Consider the following 16,825-nt stretch of genomic DNA (forward strand, 5'->3'; position numbering starts at 1 on the left):
CAGTGCCATCAGCTCTCCCTCACCCCAGTGCCATCAGCTCTGCTGCCATGCTCCTCCTGACACCCGGATTGCACAGCGTCACTGGTTTCTATGACGCTGTGCACTCCAGGCGCCTGGCCTTAGTTGCGCCCCCACCCCCTCGGTTTCACCAACTTACCTTTCCAGCAGGGGCGCTGCCGACACTCCATCGTTCTGGGCTGCTCTGCTCCTGACGTCACACAGTGCGTCAGGTCACGGCGTGCGTACGTCAGGAGGTCAGAGCAGCGCGGGACCATGGACGTACTGTGGAGTGTCTGGAGGCCGCCTGCTGGAAAGGTAAGTATTCCAAGCGCCGCGGGAGACCACGGAGGGGAGTAATAGCAAGCGCTTCACTCTCGCTCCGTGGTCACATGACACAAACGAATCTTCGATGCAAAAAATTAGCATCGAGGATTTTTTTGTGTCGAATTACTCGATTTAATCGAGTAATCGTTTCAGCCCTAGCGCAGACCTTTAAAAATGCAAAGAAAATAAAAAAAATACCGGATCAGTCTGACAAATGCCATCCGTTTGCGTCAGGATTGCCCTATCCGGCAGGGGGGGGGGGGGGGGGGCATTTTTATTTGAAACTTGAAGATTGAAATATCCTTGGGTGATGCTCCGAGCCTGCTGGAGCGATCGCAAGGCTGGGGGTGGTCACATGGTACAGGGCGGCAGGTCACGTAATCAGACTGCCGAGCACGTGACCTCCGTGTCCCGGCAACAGGAACAGACAGGAATGTAACAGAGACAGAGCAGGAATGGCGGCCACATCTTTAATAAGGGGTGAGAGCAGGCGTTTCTATATTTCTAGATTTTATGTTTTTGTTTTTTTTGTTTTTTTTCAAGGTTGGCTCCTTCCAGCTGTTTGTTAAAGGCTATAAGGATGCAGATTATTGGCTGCGGAGGTTTGAGGCGGAACCCCTTCCTGAAAATACCAACCGGCAACTACAGTTACAGTTTGAGAGGCTGGTGGTCTTAGATTACATAATCCGGAATACAGGTACATTTACACCACTGCTTGTTAAGAGTTGTGCCAAAATCATGCATCATGTCTCCGCAGGGTAGGGGGATAAGTGTCCAACTGCTAAAGGGCCGACCAGAACGGGGGTCCTGGGTCTCCCTGTATCAATGGTGCCGCTCCATTTCTCTGTGGGACTCCCAAAGATAGCGTTGCACTTGGCTTCTCTTTGGCATGCCCTTAGCGATGAATGGCGTTAGGGAACATGCTTGACTGCCACTCATTCATACAGGGGGACACAGGACCCCCTCTAATCAGGTACTTATACCATCCCCTGTGGATATGGAATCAGTGTTTGATCTTGGTACAACCCCTGTCGGTACAAAACGAGGTGGATACATGTTAAACCCCTCCAGATCCTTGACCACAAAAGCACACGTCACAGTCATGTATGGCAAACGTTCGTGGCATCAGTCACTCCAACCGCGCTTCCTGCCAGTTTTCCCCCTCAAAATCATGTAATGATCGAGAGCAGGAGTTTTTTTTTTTTCTGTAGCTTTATAGCAAATAAACATTAGATAGATCAAGTGACCCATTAAAGCGCTAATAGAAAATGTTTTTTTTTTTTTTTTTTTTTTTGTAATACCTTTTCAGCATCCGTAAATGCATGTAGCTGATTGCGCAGGGGGCGCTGAGCCTGTGCCCACACGATCCCCCGCTGGAGGGGGGTTTGATAACTTAATGCTAACCATAGAACTCCTACACCTTGATCAAGGCAGATTGCGGTCTTCACAAAAGAAAGGGGGGTTCGCTTTTTCGTCTCACTGCCAGCTCCTGCATTGTGATAGATGGGGCAGCTAGGAGGTTACAATAGGGTCCCCAGAACCGTCCAGTATAAGCCCCAGTAAAGGCGTACCTGACTCATTTTACATGCGCAGGCTGTCATGTCATCTAGCCATGTGACATTACATTACAAAAAAAAAATTGTTAAAATTTGTATTGGGACTGTAAAAAAAAAAAAAAAAAGTTAAAAAAAAGTTTACAATAAAGTAAAATATCAACTCAAAAGAAAAATAATACAATAAACACATTTTTTACGTTTTTTTTATAAGTCAATAATTAGTAATAAGCGTACACATTAGGTAAACTCTCAATAATAAAACTATAGCAGAAATATGTTTTCATGCATTGTGCCATTCTAAAAAATGTATCTAAATTAAAGGGGTTGTGGCAGCAATAAATGTTATTTTAATATAATTCGGCATGAAAAACTAGAATTTTTGTAATTTTTTTTCTGTTACAAAAATGCTCCAGTTGTGAGATATTCTCTTTAGTTCATTATAATGGCGCCCCCTGGTGTTTAAACTGTATTGTAGCGTGCACGTCCACCTACAGAGGTGGTCAGTTCCTCCAACTGCCACCAGGTATCTCTACTGCTAGAAATTGTGACCGTTACAGAGAGAGAGCTGCAACAGAAAGGACGCACCCACTGAGCTGTAATAAGGAGAGGACTGCAGTAGAGAGTACACCCCCCCTTCCCGAGCTGAGATTTGGAGAGAGCTGCAGCAGAAAGGATACTCCCCCTGAGCGATGATGGGAAGAGAGCTGCAGCTGAACGGCAACTCAGGAGGGGTTGCCAGTTTGAACTAAATCTAGCAGAGCAATGAATTGGGAGATCACTGGATCCATGTGAGGTTCAGGGCTGGTTCTAGCTCCGACATGTCTATATGATGTTTGATTTTCATTTTTTAAATCAATCATGGGAAACCCCTTTAAAGATTGGCTGATATGTACAATGACTCTGCAACTTGCTCTGCAAAAAACAAGGCCCTAAACAGCTACTTGGACATAAATATACAGAAGATCTGCCTGATTGAATGCTGTGCGAAAACTAAAAAAATTCCTGTGGTCCTTTGAAGGGGGGTTCTCTCATGCTTAATGTAAAAAATGAAAATCAGACATCATATAGAACATGCCCATCTCTTTCTAACAAAGCTAGAACCAGCCCTGTACCTCACATGGATCCAGAGATCTCCATATTAATAGCTCTGCTGGATTTAAATCAAAATGACAGCTCAGGAGGCAGTTAACATAGTAACATAGAACATAAGGCCGAAAAAAGACATTTGTCCATCCAGTTCGGCCTGTTATCCTGCAAGTTGATCCAGAGGAAGGCAAAAAAAAACTGTGGGGTAGAAGCCAATTTTCCTCACTTTAGGGGAATAAAAAAAATTCCTTCCCGACTCCAATCAGGCATCAGAATAACTCCCTGGATCAACGACCCCTCTCTAGTAGCTATAGCCTGTAATATTATTACGCTCCAGAAATACATCCAGGCCCCTCTTGAATTCCTTTATTGTACTCACCATCACCACCTCCTCAGGCAGAGAGCTCCATAGTCTCACTGCTCTTACCGTAAAGAATCCTCTTCTATGTTTGTGTACAAACCTTCTTTCCTCCAGACGCAGAGGATGTCCCCTCGTCACAGTCCTGGGGATAAATAGATGATGGGATAGATCTCTGTACTGACCCCTGATATATTTATACATAGTAATTACATCTCCCCTCAGTTGTCATTTTTCTAAAGTGAATAACCCTAATTTTGATAATCTTTCAGGGTACTGTAGTCCCCCATTCCAGTTATTACTTTAGTTGCCCTCCTCTGGACCCTCTCCAGCTCTGCTATGTCTGCCTTGTTTACAGGAGCCCAGAACTGTACACAGTACTCCATGTGTGGTCTGACTAGTGATTTGTAAAGTGGTAGGACTATGTTCTCATCACGGGCATCTATGCCCCTTTTGATGCAACCCATTATCTTATTGGCCTTGGCAGCAGCTGCCTGACACTGGTTTTTACTGCTTAGTTTGCTGTTTATTAAAATTCCTAGATCCTTTTCCATGTCAGTGTTACCCAGTGTTTTACCGTTTAGTATGTACGGGTGACTTGCATTATTCCTTCCCATGTGCATAACCTTACATTTGTCAGTGTTAAACCTCATCTGCCACTTATCTGCCCAAGCCTCTAATCTATCCAGATCCCTCTGTAGTAGTATACTGTCCTCTGTAGTATATATATATATATATATATATATATATATATATACACAGTATACTGTCCTCTGTAGTATATATATACAGTATACTGTCCTCTTCAGTGTCAATTACTTTACACAGTTTAGTGTCATCTGCGAAAATTAATACTTTACTATGCAAGCCTTCTACAAGATCATTAATAAATATATTGCAGAGAATAGGGCCCAATACTGACCCCTGAGGTACCCCACTAGTGACAGTGACCCAATCTGAGTGTGTACCGTTAATAACCACTCTCTGTTTTCTATCATTGAGCCAGTTACTTACCCACATACAGATGTTTTCTCCCAGTCCAAGCATTCTCATTTTATATACTAACCTTTTATGCGGTACAGTGTCAAATGCTTTGGAGAAGTCCAGATACACGACATCCATTGATTCGCCGCTGTCAAGTCTAGAACTTACCTCCTCAAAGAAACTGATTAAATTAGTTTGACATGACCGATCCCTCATGAAGCCATGCTGATATGGCGTTATTTGCTTATTTCCGTTGAGATGCTCTAAGATAGCATCCCTTAGAAAACCTTCAAACTGTTTACCCACGACGGATGTTAAACTTACCGGCCTATAGTTTCCAGGCTCTGTTTTTGGACCCTTTTTGAATATTATCACCACATTTGCTATGCGCCAATCCTGTGGGACATTCCCTGTCAGTATAGAGTCCGCAAATATCAGAAATAAGGGTCTGGCTATGACATTACTTAATTCCCTTAGGATACCGGGGTGTATGCCATCTGGTCCTGGCGATTTTGTCTATTTTAATCTTTTTAAGTCGCTGTTTTACTTCTTCCTGGGTCAGACAGGGCACTTTTAATGGGGAATTTATTTTTACATTCAGAATTTCATCTGACAGTTTATTTTCCTCAGTTGAAACTGAAACTGAGCAAATAGTTTAGTGATCGGATCAAAGGAATAAGAAAAAAAAAAACAGCAGGTGGCGCTATACAGATACATTTTATTGAATAACTCAATGGCTATGCTTAGTTTTCAGTTACATGCAATTACAAAAGAATTCAGATCCAGGTGCTGGCTTGAAAACTGTAGAATATTTATTTTTTGTGGGACAACCCCTTTAAGAGGTCACGAGTCCCCCTCCCCTCCGCTAACCGTGGTTCCACTTGTCTCTCGAAAAAAATTGGATCATACGGGTTAAAATTCCACATCTCGTTGGTGGAGCTTCAGGCAGGTCCCAAAGATGTTATTAGATTGCCACCTGATCCCTTTATCCTATTAAAATGCAGAATGTGCTGAGAAAAACGACTCAAGGTAGAGAAGACAATAATACACTGTTTGTTTGTTTCTTACATTTATAAATGTGACATCTGTAACCCAATCCTACAGGAAGATTTTCCAGCTACAAGTCACGTCATGGCCGCACCTATACTCCATTGAAATCCGTTTTTATTCTCCGGTATCCCTGTAGAAATGCTCATGTGAGCGACGATATACATCAACAGTATCCATAGGGCTCCATTTATCAGACTGAGGCCCTAAGAGCGTTCTTTGGCCTCCATCGGGACGATATAGGAAGGCACGGCAAAGCCTAATGACGACATATAAAATGTGTGTAGATGTTGGATTATGCGACTTAGTGAAACTTCTGCATTCACTTGTTTCCTCAGATCGAGGCAATGACAACTGGCTGATAAAGTACGACTACCCCATGGAGAATGCAGCGTCCAGGGTCAGTATTTTATGGGTTTTATGGACCGTTCTAACATCTATCAAAGCTGTCATAAGGAGTTTTTGAACCATTTGCTTCTCCTTAGGATTCAGATTGGATCTTAGTAAGAGAACCCATCATCAAGATTGCTGCTATTGACAATGGTTTGGCCTTCCCGCTCAAGCATCCCGATTCCTGGAGAGCCTGTATGTCTGTACTCCAACTATCTTCTTTATTGCCAATCAATTAGTGGGGGCCCAACGTATAGGCCGTCTAAGAATGTTTTTCTAAGAATACCTTTTCACTGACTTTTTTTGATTTATTTGCTTCCTAAATGGACAATTAAGTAACTTTCTAAATAGTTTTCTTTAGAGATTTCTTCCATTTTAAATCTGCAGAGTCCTTCACCTAGCTGTCGATCCTGCTGAATTTGACCTAAATCTGCCATGACTGATCCTATTTCTGATGTCTCTCTCAGCTCTCCTTCTCTCAGTGTTAAAGGGGTGGTGCAGCGCTATAGTATTGAGGACCTATCCTCAGGATAGGTGATCAATATCAGATTGGCGGGGGTCCAACACTCCCGGCACCCAGGCCAATCTGCTGTTTGAAGCAATAGTAGTGTAATTACCTGCATGTCATCTCACTTGTAGAGGCGGCGCAGTGTAATTTAGGCACCTCTTGACACTTCAAACAGTTGATCGGCGAGGGTGCCGCGAGTCGTGACCCCCGCCGATCTGATATTGATGACCTATCCTGAGGATAGACCTCAATATTGCAGCGTTGCACAACCCCTTTAAAGAGATTTTATTCCTCAGAATAGGTCATCAGTATGAGATCATGGGGTTCCGACTCTCGGCATACCCGGGAGGACGCCAGGGCGCTCACCAGAGCAGCGGTGAGCACAGTGGCCTTCTCGCAGCTTACCAAACACAATGCTGGTATTGGTATCGCAGCTCAGCCCCTTAGAATGGGACTGAGCTGCACCTAGGCCATATGATGTCACATGTCCTAGGAGGAGGGCTAGTCGTTCACGGAGTGCCACGGACTCTTCATATAGCTGATCAGCAGAGGTGCCAGATGTCGGACCCTGCCGATTTCATATTGATGACCTATCCTGAGGATAGATCATCGATATAAAGATCCCAGAATACCCCTTTAAGGCTGCCATGGACATTCAATAGCTCTCAGATGCACAGCTTGGTTATCGAACATTGCAAACTGAAATTTAGTGCAACTTTTTTTTTTTTTTTAAAGAGGACCTTTCAAGTTTTTCAATTTTTTTTTTAGATAATTGAGATAAATACCTTTACTTGTGGGGTACCCCCCGCTGATTCTGCCACCCTGCCTTATTTTTTAAAAAATATCACTGCGGGGTGCAGAATCAGCAGGGTGGCAGAATCAGCGGGGGGTACCCCACAAGTAAAGGTATTTATCTCAATTAATAAAAACCCATGAAAGGTCCTCTTTAAATCAAGGTAACCACTAACATGTAAAAATCATATCTTATACGTCAATGGTGTCCATAGCTTTTATGGGCTAAGTGCAGGCAAAAAATGAAAATCTAGTGTCCTGTGCTGTGGTGCCGCTGGAGCCAAGTGCTGGTCATGACCCATATGGGTGATGATATGATGCTGGGACTCCTCTTTGTTGCTTTTCTAGAGGTTCTCTTACGTGAGCGGCTTCCTATATTAACTGCGGCTCCTTACATTACCCTTTGGCTGCTCATACATATTGGACCATTTAGTTTTTATGTTTTTTTCCCTCTTCCTTAGATCCTTTCTACTGGGCCTGGTTACCACAAGCCAAAGTTCCATTTTCACAGGAGATCAAAGAACTCATCCTCCCGAAAATCTCAGACCCAAATTTTGTGAAAGATTTAGAGGAAGATCTCTATGAGCTTTTTAAGGTTAGATATCTTGCATATCTCCACTTCTGAGAACCTCCCAGATACATTTACATACATGGGGCTCTGTTCGCACCACGTCTGAGCCTTCCATCAGATATAGACATTGGAAGAACTGCCTCTGACAGAAGACTCCATCGGTGGTATAGGTCACTTATTGACTCCCAGCATAGCGTAGTCGGCTATGCTTTTCTATATAGGGGGGAAAAATAGGTATCCTGATGTGTACCAACCTGATGGAGGTCAGATGCCAAAAAAGTCTTTTGACCTCCACCTGTTGAATAAAACCCCATAGATACGTTTGACATGTACGCCAGGAGCTTTCATTGTCTATACAGCAAGCCTAAGTACTACTGATATCGGCCACCCTGCTGTCCTCCTATAGATCTAGTAACCCTCAAAGGGTTTGTCCAGGATTTTGATATTCGTGGCCCGCCCTGAGGATAGGTCAGGCTTCCTCAAACTGCGGCCCTCCAGCTGTGGCAAAACTACAACTCCCAGCATGCCCGAACAGCCTACAGGTATCAACCGACAGCAGGGCATTGTGGGAGTTGTAGTTTTACAACAGCTGCAGGGCCGCAGTTTGAGGATGCCTGGGATAGGTCATCATTACCTGATTGGTGGGGTTCCGACTCCCGGCACCTGTGCTGTTCAGCTGTTTGAAGAGGCTGTGGCACTTTGGTGAGTGCTGCGGCCTCCTCACTGCTTACAAAGCACTGCACTATTCATTGTATAGCGGCAGTGCTTGGTATTGTAGCCCAGGCCCATTTACTTATATAGGGCTGCGCCATGTGACTGATGAACGTGACATCATTGGCCAAGGAAGAGACTGCAGCGCTCACCAGAGCACCACTGTTTCTTCAAGCAGCTGATCGATGGGGTGCCAAGAGTCAGACCCCCATCGATTTAGATATTGATGACTTATCCTGAGGATAGGCCATCAGTATCAAAATCCCAGACAGCCCCTTTAATTAACATATTTTTCGCCCTATGGGATTCACCGGCCCATAAGACGCAGCTAGAGGAGGGCAATAGGAAAAAAGAAAAAATTCATTAGACTTTAGATCAGACTACCAGTCAGACCCGGAAGAAGCGGTTCCAGCACTCGCAATAAAACTTTCTTGCACTTTATTTCTTCTTGTACCAAATAACTCACATAGACACAATCCTCCACCCAAGCATACTTATCAGACCCCCAATATTAATAAGACCCTCAATCAGACCCCAATGTTAATAAGACATCAGAGCCACAATCGTACCTCAGCTCAGACCCCAATGTGAATGACCCCCAATCAGACCTCGGATAAGAGCCCAATATAAATTATCCCCCCCCCCTCCCATTCAGACCTCAGATGAGACCCCCATACCTCATATCAACCCCACATGCCTCATTTCAGCCCCCAGCCTCAGATCACGAAATAAAAAATCCACTTACCTTTCCTGCTCCGGACGCCGCGGGCTCTCAGGATCCAGCTCTCTCTTCTTCCTGCCGTCGGCTCTGCTGTGACCCAACGCGCACAGCATGAGGTCACAGAGCGTCCTCACGCTGTGCGCAGCCACAGTACAGCCGGCAGCAGGGGACCACCGCTTCCCGATCCTCCCGTACTAATGAGTGCTTCCATAATGGGAGCACTCATTAGTATTCGCCCTCACTTTAGGGGGAAAAAAGCTGTGTCTTATGGGGTGAAAAATAAGGTACATATATATAATGCGCCTGGTTTTGTATCTTTATATTATAGAAGTTGTCTAATCATGAAAAAAAACTAGCGGTCATCGGTTTGCCCCATTTTCCGCTTCTGGAACTCCCAGCAGTCAGATGTTCCCTCGATGCATTGGAAGCTGCAGCCGGCCAAACATGTGCCGAACATGTGCAGCACAGATATGTAGTGTCTACACGTCAGGTATTCACATGGATGGGCCAGGATGCACTACTCTGCATTAGAGAGGGGTTTCCCGAACAGGAGCGCACCTCTAGGACACCCATAGACCTAATGTACCACATGGCATAGGTGACCTTAGACAACCACTGTTTATTGTTTGTTTTTGGGGGGAGGGGGGTTGAATGAGAGGTAATGTGAAGTGGTCGGGGTATGTGGGTCACACACGTGACACAGAATCCAGACGTTATGAGGAAAGTGTTTGTTCGGGGTAACAATACGAGCCTCTGTTACTCGTGTGTCACATTCCTTCCCACACTTTATACAATTTGCCGTGGTTTACATTGAAAATTTATGAGCGTTTGTGGTTCGTCAACAAGAAAAAAAAGATGTCCTTTTTTAAGACATTTCCTGGAGGCTGTGTAGTAGACAATTGCCAGTCATTGAACACAATTGGGCGCCCCCCTTAATTTAAAGGGACCCTGTCACTGGGATTTTGTGTATAGAGCTGAGGACACGGGTTGCTAGATGGCCGCTAGCACATCCGCAATACCCAGTCCCCATAGCTCTGTGTGCTTTTTATTGTGTAAAAAAACCGATTTGATATATATGCAAATTAACCTGAGATGAGTCCTGTCCCTGAGATGAGTCAGAGCTTGAAAATATGACTCTTCTCTGGTCACACAAGTAAGATATGACTCTGTTATGTTAATTTGCATATGTATCAAATCTTTTTTTTACACAATAAAAGCACACAGAGCTATGGGGACTGGGTATTGTGGATGTGCTAGCGGCCATCTAGCAGCCCATGTCCTCAGCTCTATACCCAAAATCCCAGTGACAGGTTCCCTTTAAGGCTTTTATATCCTGAGAAAGGAGGAGCTGATGGCAATGGAGAGATGGATACTCCATCTTCTATACTATTTGCTTCCCTAACATCCTTTTTAAGGACCCCAGTGTTATAGATGTACAGTCGTGGCCAAAAGTTTTGAGAATTAGATAAATATTGGAAATTGGAAAAGTTGCTGCTTAAGTTTTTATAATAGCAATCTGCATATACTCCAGAATGTTATGAAGAATGATCAGATGAATTGCATAGTCCTTCTTTGCCATGAAAGTTAACTTAATCCCAAAAAAAACTTTCCACTGCATTTCATTGCTGTCATTAAAGGACCTGCTGAGATCATTTCAGTAATCGTCTTGTTAACTCAGGTGAGAATGTTGACGAACACAAGGCTGGAGATCATTATGTCAGGCTGATTGGGTTAAAATGGCAGACTTGACATGTTAAAAGGAGGGTGATGCTTGAAATCATTGTTCTTCCATTGTTAACCATGGTGACCTGCAAAGAAACGCGTGCAGCCATCATTGTGTTGCATAAAAATGGCTTCACAGGCAAGGATATTGTGGCTACTAAGATTGCACCTCAATCAACAATTTATAGGATCATCAAGGAAAGAGGTTAAATTCTTGTTAAGAAGGCTTCAGGGCGTCCAAGAAAGTCCAGCAAGCGCCAGGATCGTCTCCTAAAGAGGATTCAGCTGCGGGATCGGAGTGCCACCAGTGCAGAGCTTGCTCAGGAATGGCAGGAGGCAGGTGTGAGCGCATCTGCACGCACAGTGAGGAGAAGACTTTTGGAAGATGGCCTGGTGTCAAGAAGGGCAGCAAAGAAGCCACTTCTCTCCAAAAAAAACATCAGGGACAGATTGATATTCTGCAGAAAGTATGGTGAATGGACTGCTGAGGACTGGGGCAAAGTCATATTCTCCGATGAAGCCTCTTTCCGATTGTTTGGGGCATCTGGAAAAAGGCTTGTCCGGAGAAGAAAAGGTGAGCGCTACCATCAGTCCTGTGTCATGCCAACAGTAAAGCATCCTGAGACCATTCATGTGTGGAGTTGCTTCTCATCCAAGGGAGTGGGCTCACTCACAATTTTGCCCAAAAACACAGCCATGAATAAAGAATGGTACCAAAACACCCTCCAACAGCAACTTCTTCCAACAATCCAACAACAGTTTGGTGAAGAACAATGCATTTTCCAGCACGATGGAGCACCGTGCCATAAGGCAAAAGTGATAACTAAGTGGCTCGGGGACCAAAACGTTGACATTTTGGGTCCATGGCCTGGAAACTCCCCAGATCTTAATCCCATTAAGAACTTGTGGTCAATCCTCAAGAGGCGGGTGGACAAACAAAAACCCACTAATTCTGACAAACTCCAAGAAGTGATTATGAAAGAATGGGTTGCTATCAGTCAGGAATTGGCCCAGAAGTTGATTGAGAGCACGCCCAGTCGAATTGCAGAGGTCCTGAAAAAGAAGGGCCAACACTGCAAATACTGACTCTTTGCATAAATGTCATGTAATTGTCAATAAAAGCCTTTGAAACGTATGAAGTGCGTGTAATTATATGTCACTACATCACAGAAACAACTGAAACAAAGATCTAAAAGCAGTTTAGCAGCAAACTTTGTGAAAACTAATATTTGTGTCATTCTCAAAACTTTTGGCCACGACTGTAGACTGTGGCAGATGATGCTCGCTTGATGTCTTTTAGTTGGGATCTCAGACCGACTAAGCCCCCTCTCCGGAACCACCCTTTTAAAAAAAAATTCCTGTCCCTTCTCATCTTTACTCTAGGAACGCAGCATTGGACATCTGCATTGTAATTACGGATATGACTTTAGCCTCATCAAGAGGACGCCATAATAACCCATTATTAATGTCTGTTTTCTGTAGAAAGATCCGGGGTTTGATCGAGGACAGTTCCACAAGCAGATAGCAGTTATGAGGGGGCAGGTAAGTGATTTACCTTTCTTCGTACAGTCCTTGCTCGTGCATATACTTGCTGTGTATGTAATAACCTGACCACTTGGCATATTGGGACCATGGCCGCATCTCCAGCACCTACTTAAGAGAGGTGCCACTGATGCGGCCACGTGGTCTCCCTCAGCCGCAAGGCATGTAGTATTGTTGTAAGGTGTCTTTCAGTGGGTGCAATTGCAGCTTAAGTTAGGGGAGGGGGGGGGGGGGGGGGGTCTGTCTGCATATTCTTTTATATCGGTGGACCACCAATCGACGATTGTTCATCTATCTTTACACATTTTCGAGTGCTGGTGCCTTCTCAAACAGCTGAACAGTGGGGTCCTGGGTGTCAGCCCCCACCAATCAGATACTGATAATCTATCCAGAGTATAGGTCATCAGTAAAAATATCTCAGAAAACCCCTTTAAAGGGGCATTCCCTTGTCAGACATTGATGGCATATCATTAGGATAGATGGGAACTACTCATATCTCCAGGACAGGGCCCCTTAAGTGACGGAAAGCACACCACGCATGCGAAAGCGCTCCGCTATTTCCGGCAGTCCCATAGCAGTGAATGGAGAGTTGGCCATGCGTGTGTAGTGTGCTCCCCATTCACCGGTATGGGATTTCCAAAAAATAGTTGATCACGCTCCCGTAGCAGTGAATGGGTCTGGACCTGTCTGTGGAATCCACATGGATTTTGCACATGCATTGGGGACCGCAAATTGCACGGAACGGCCGAACAGCGGCTGTGTGCATGAGGCCCTAAAATTGTAGATAACGAAAGGATGAACACAGTCCAAAATAGCCACACGAGGAGCTCCACTCTCCCCCAAATCACAGCGATTCAGTCATGCGGACTTCAACCATGAAATTGATGCTATTATATTGTACTCACGACCCGTGTCCTCTTTCATACAAAATCACTGGTTACACGGGTAAATTCCAACATGTGAAGGAAGCAGATCCCAACATCTTCTTGGCCTCCTGCACCGCCGCGCAGAAAGGATATATATATATGTATGGGTGTGCCTCTGCTGATTATAAGAGTAAGGGTGGGCCGAGTCCCCCCCGAAACGTCACTTGGTGGGGGAGGAAGCCAAGAAGATGTCATTTGCTTTGTACGTTACATTTTGGATGCGTGTAGTCAACAATTCTTCTTTTTATATTCAAAATGCATTACCCTTCTGCATAGGGGACAGCATTATAGTGCTAATGATATTATTATGGTATTTAGCAACGGCATTAATATAGTTAGTACCAGTATTGTAGTATTTAGTGGTGGCAGTATTATAGTGTTTCGTGGCACTATTATAGTGTTTAGCAGTGGCATTGTAATATTTAGTAGCAGTATCTTAGTATTGAGTGCCAGTATTATAATTTTTACTAGCAGTATTATAGTATTTAGCAGCGGCATTATCTTGTTTTATAGTATTTAGTGGCAGAATTATAGTATTGTTTCACTATTGCGCTAGTATTTAGCAGTTAACATTTTACACTGTAATATTTTGTAGCAGTATTTAGTGTGAGCATTATAATTTACTAGTGTTATTATAGTATTTAGTGTCAATATTATAGTGGAGTTGTCACTTCCCTTCCCCACTGCATTTCATATCACATTCAAAATGCATTGGCCAGCAGGGGGCGGCATTAGCAGTTATGAATCCTGTGCTCCATCCTGAGGCATGATGGGAGTAAAATTTATATATAATAGAAATGTTTAGAAAAATTATTATTTTCTGTAAATGAGATGTGATCTTCCATTTTATTTATTTCCCCCCCCCCCCCCCCAGATCCTCAACTTGACTCAAGCTCTTAAGGATGAGAAGAGTCCGTTGCAGTTGGTCCAGACTCCGCCTGTCATAGTGGAAACGGCGCGGTCCCATCAGAAGAGCACCAGCGAGTCCTATACACAGAGCTTCCAGAGCCGCAAGCCATTCTTTTCCTGGTGGTAACACACCGACAACCACTTGCTTTGGAAACGCCAGAAAGGTGTCAGTCTGCAGCTGTAAAGCCACTACTTGGACATCAAACGAGATGAAAACTGACAAGTGGAGAGAACGTACAGTCTGAATTTTTGGGGCGCTATTATAATTGACTAATTCACTGCCATGAAATATATACTAAACTAAATCCATTCCTGGGTGCATGCATGTGGCATTAGGGATGCTATACGACACCGCGTGTAATCACAGAATTCAAGCCAAGATGAAGCAATTACCCTTTAATTGTATTATTACCGAATCCATCCAAGAAATGCTAGCCAGCAGGAAAACGTCCACACTACCTGATACTACTACATATAGTACCTGCGCACTTTCTCCTAGAGCAGATTGCTGGAAGTTGTAGTTCCACGGATCTGGCTCTTCCCTAAACCTGATTTTGAAATAACCTAGTCATGCACGCCAACCTTGCAACAAAATTTCTAGAACTAGAGGTACCGCATAGGTATGACATGTGCATGTTCTAGATTACTGGACAGTGCATCGTACAGACTGCCACCTAATGGATTCCAGTGGTATTGCATGCACTGGTAGTTGTACAGTCTGTATGAAGGCAGTGGGGGGACTTGTTTTCCCAGCCTCTTGCTCCGTGTGTGTGTATAGGGGATATACACACAATGACACGCTCGTGATCCCTGCACATGCTCCAAAGTTTAAGTTACAAAACCCTCAGTGAGGGTTGTATTATATTTTTTAAAGGTACAGATAGCATCGGTTGTGTTTTAGCCTTCTCCATAAAATCTGCTATTTATAATTTCGGCAAATCTTTGTGGATTTGTTCAGAAAGGAAAACTGGCTGTTAAAAAAATAAATTTAAACGCAAACCCTATGGCAGATAAAATAAATGTTAACCATTTAAAGGTCCTGCTGTTATCCGAGTTCATTGACTACGTGCCGCGGGAATGTTCCACATACCACTAGCGAGTGTGCAGCTGCAATCAGAATTATTCCACCCCCCTATTACATATTAGGTTTATCAGCCAATCTTCAGCGCTGCAAGCTGGATTTCGCCCCAAAAAAATATAAAACGCCGGGTGACTGGCCCCTTAGGGTGCAGCGACACAATCAGCTTTTATGCAGTTTTTGAAGCCAAAATCAGGAACGGATCATAAAAGGAGAGAGAGAGTAAACAGAACCGATCCAACATCTCCTCTTTTTTAATTCGATACTGGTTTTGGCTTCCAAAACGACATCAGGAAACCTGACCGTGTGGTTGTACCCTAATGGTACCTGCACCCATTGCAGATTCTCATGCAGAAAAACCACAGTGTAAGGCTGGGTTCACACGGGCGTTGCGGGAAAATGCGTGGTTTTAATGCATTTTGCAAGAGTGTGAGAAAAATCGGCATGTTTGGTACCCAGACCCGAACTTCTTCACAGAAGTTTTGTTGCACGGGCATTTAAGTTGGAAAACGCGTGTCTTGCAACTTTTTATATGCCATTTGAGTTAGTAAATGACCCCCACTATCTACACTACCTGGACGTGACAGAAAGAGGAGGCTGTCGGCAGATTCCTGAGGAGGCAAGTGGTCAGAGACCCTTAAAGGGAACCTGTCACCGGGATTTTGTGTATAGAGCTGAAGACATGGGTTGCTAGATGGCCGCAATATCCAGTCCCCATAGCTCTGTGTGCTTTTATTGTGTAAAAAAACGATTAGATACATATGCAAATTAACCTGAGGTGAGTCAGAGCTTAAAATATGACTCTTTGGTCACACAAGTAAGGGCTCTTTCACACCTGCGTTATTGTCTTCCGGCATAGAGTTCCGTCGTCGGGGCTCTATGCCGGAAGAATCCTGATCAGGATTATCCTAATGCATTCTGAATGGAGAGTAATCCGTTCAGGATGCATCAGGATGTCTTCAGTTCCGGTACGGAACGTTTGTTGGCCGGAGAAAATACCGCAGCATGCTGCGCTTTTTGCTCCGGCCAAAAATCCGGAACACTTGCCGCAAGGCCGGATCCGGAATTAATGCCCATTGGAAGGCATTGATCCGGATCCGGCCTTAAGCTAAACGTCGTTTCGGCGCATTGCCGGAGCCGACATTTAGCTTTTTCAGAGTGGTTACCATGGCTGCCGGGACGCTAAAGTCCTGACAGCCATGGTAAAGTGTAGTGGGGAGCAGGGGAGCAGTATACTTACCGTCCGTGCGGCTCCCCGGGCGCTCCAGAGTGACGTCAGGGCGCCCCAAGCGCATGGATCACGTGATCGCATGGATCACGTCATCCATGCGCATGGGGCGCTCTGACGTCATTCTGGAGCGCCCCGGGAGCCGCACGGACTGTAAGTATACCGCTCCCCCGCTCCCCGCTCCTACTATGGCAACCAGGACTTTAATAGCGTCCTGGGTGCCATAGTAACACTGAAAGCATTTGGAAGACGGTTCCGTCTTCAAATGCTTTCAGTACACTTGCGTTTTTCCGGATCCGGAGTGTAATTCCGGCAAGTGGAGTACACGCCGGATCCGGACAACGCAAGTGTGAAAGAGGCCTAAGATATGAC

The 16,825-nt window shown here is 44.6% G+C and overlaps 1 protein-coding gene across 3 annotated transcripts in view; it reads left to right on the plus strand.

The window, feature by feature from the left end:
• PI4K2A (phosphatidylinositol 4-kinase type 2 alpha) overlaps nucleotides 1-15,186 on the plus strand; it is a 35,440-nt gene extending 20,254 nt beyond the window's left edge. For 2 of the 3 annotated variants that reach the window (XM_040438746.1, XM_040438748.1), the window contains exons 4-10: nucleotides 868-1,021; nucleotides 5,694-5,755; nucleotides 5,841-5,940; nucleotides 7,507-7,640; nucleotides 9,377-9,562; nucleotides 12,253-12,312; nucleotides 14,113-15,186. In XM_040438746.1, the coding sequence (XP_040294680.1) occupies nucleotides 868-1,021; nucleotides 5,694-5,755; nucleotides 5,841-5,940; nucleotides 7,507-7,640; nucleotides 9,377-9,562; nucleotides 12,253-12,312; nucleotides 14,113-14,274 (858 nt within the window). In that variant the 3' untranslated portion in view covers nucleotides 14,275-15,186. The remainder of the gene's footprint in view (nucleotides 1-867; nucleotides 1,022-5,693; nucleotides 5,756-5,840; nucleotides 5,941-7,506; nucleotides 7,641-9,376; nucleotides 9,563-12,252; nucleotides 12,313-14,112) is intronic. The other variant, XM_040438747.1, reaches the window with a different exon arrangement.
• The last annotated feature ends 1,639 nt before the right edge of the window (nucleotides 15,187-16,825 follow it).

Source organism: Bufo bufo, chromosome 6, assembly GCF_905171765.1.
Source record: "Bufo bufo chromosome 6, aBufBuf1.1, whole genome shotgun sequence".
Classification (NCBI taxonomy): Eukaryota; Metazoa; Chordata; class Amphibia; order Anura; family Bufonidae; genus Bufo; species Bufo bufo.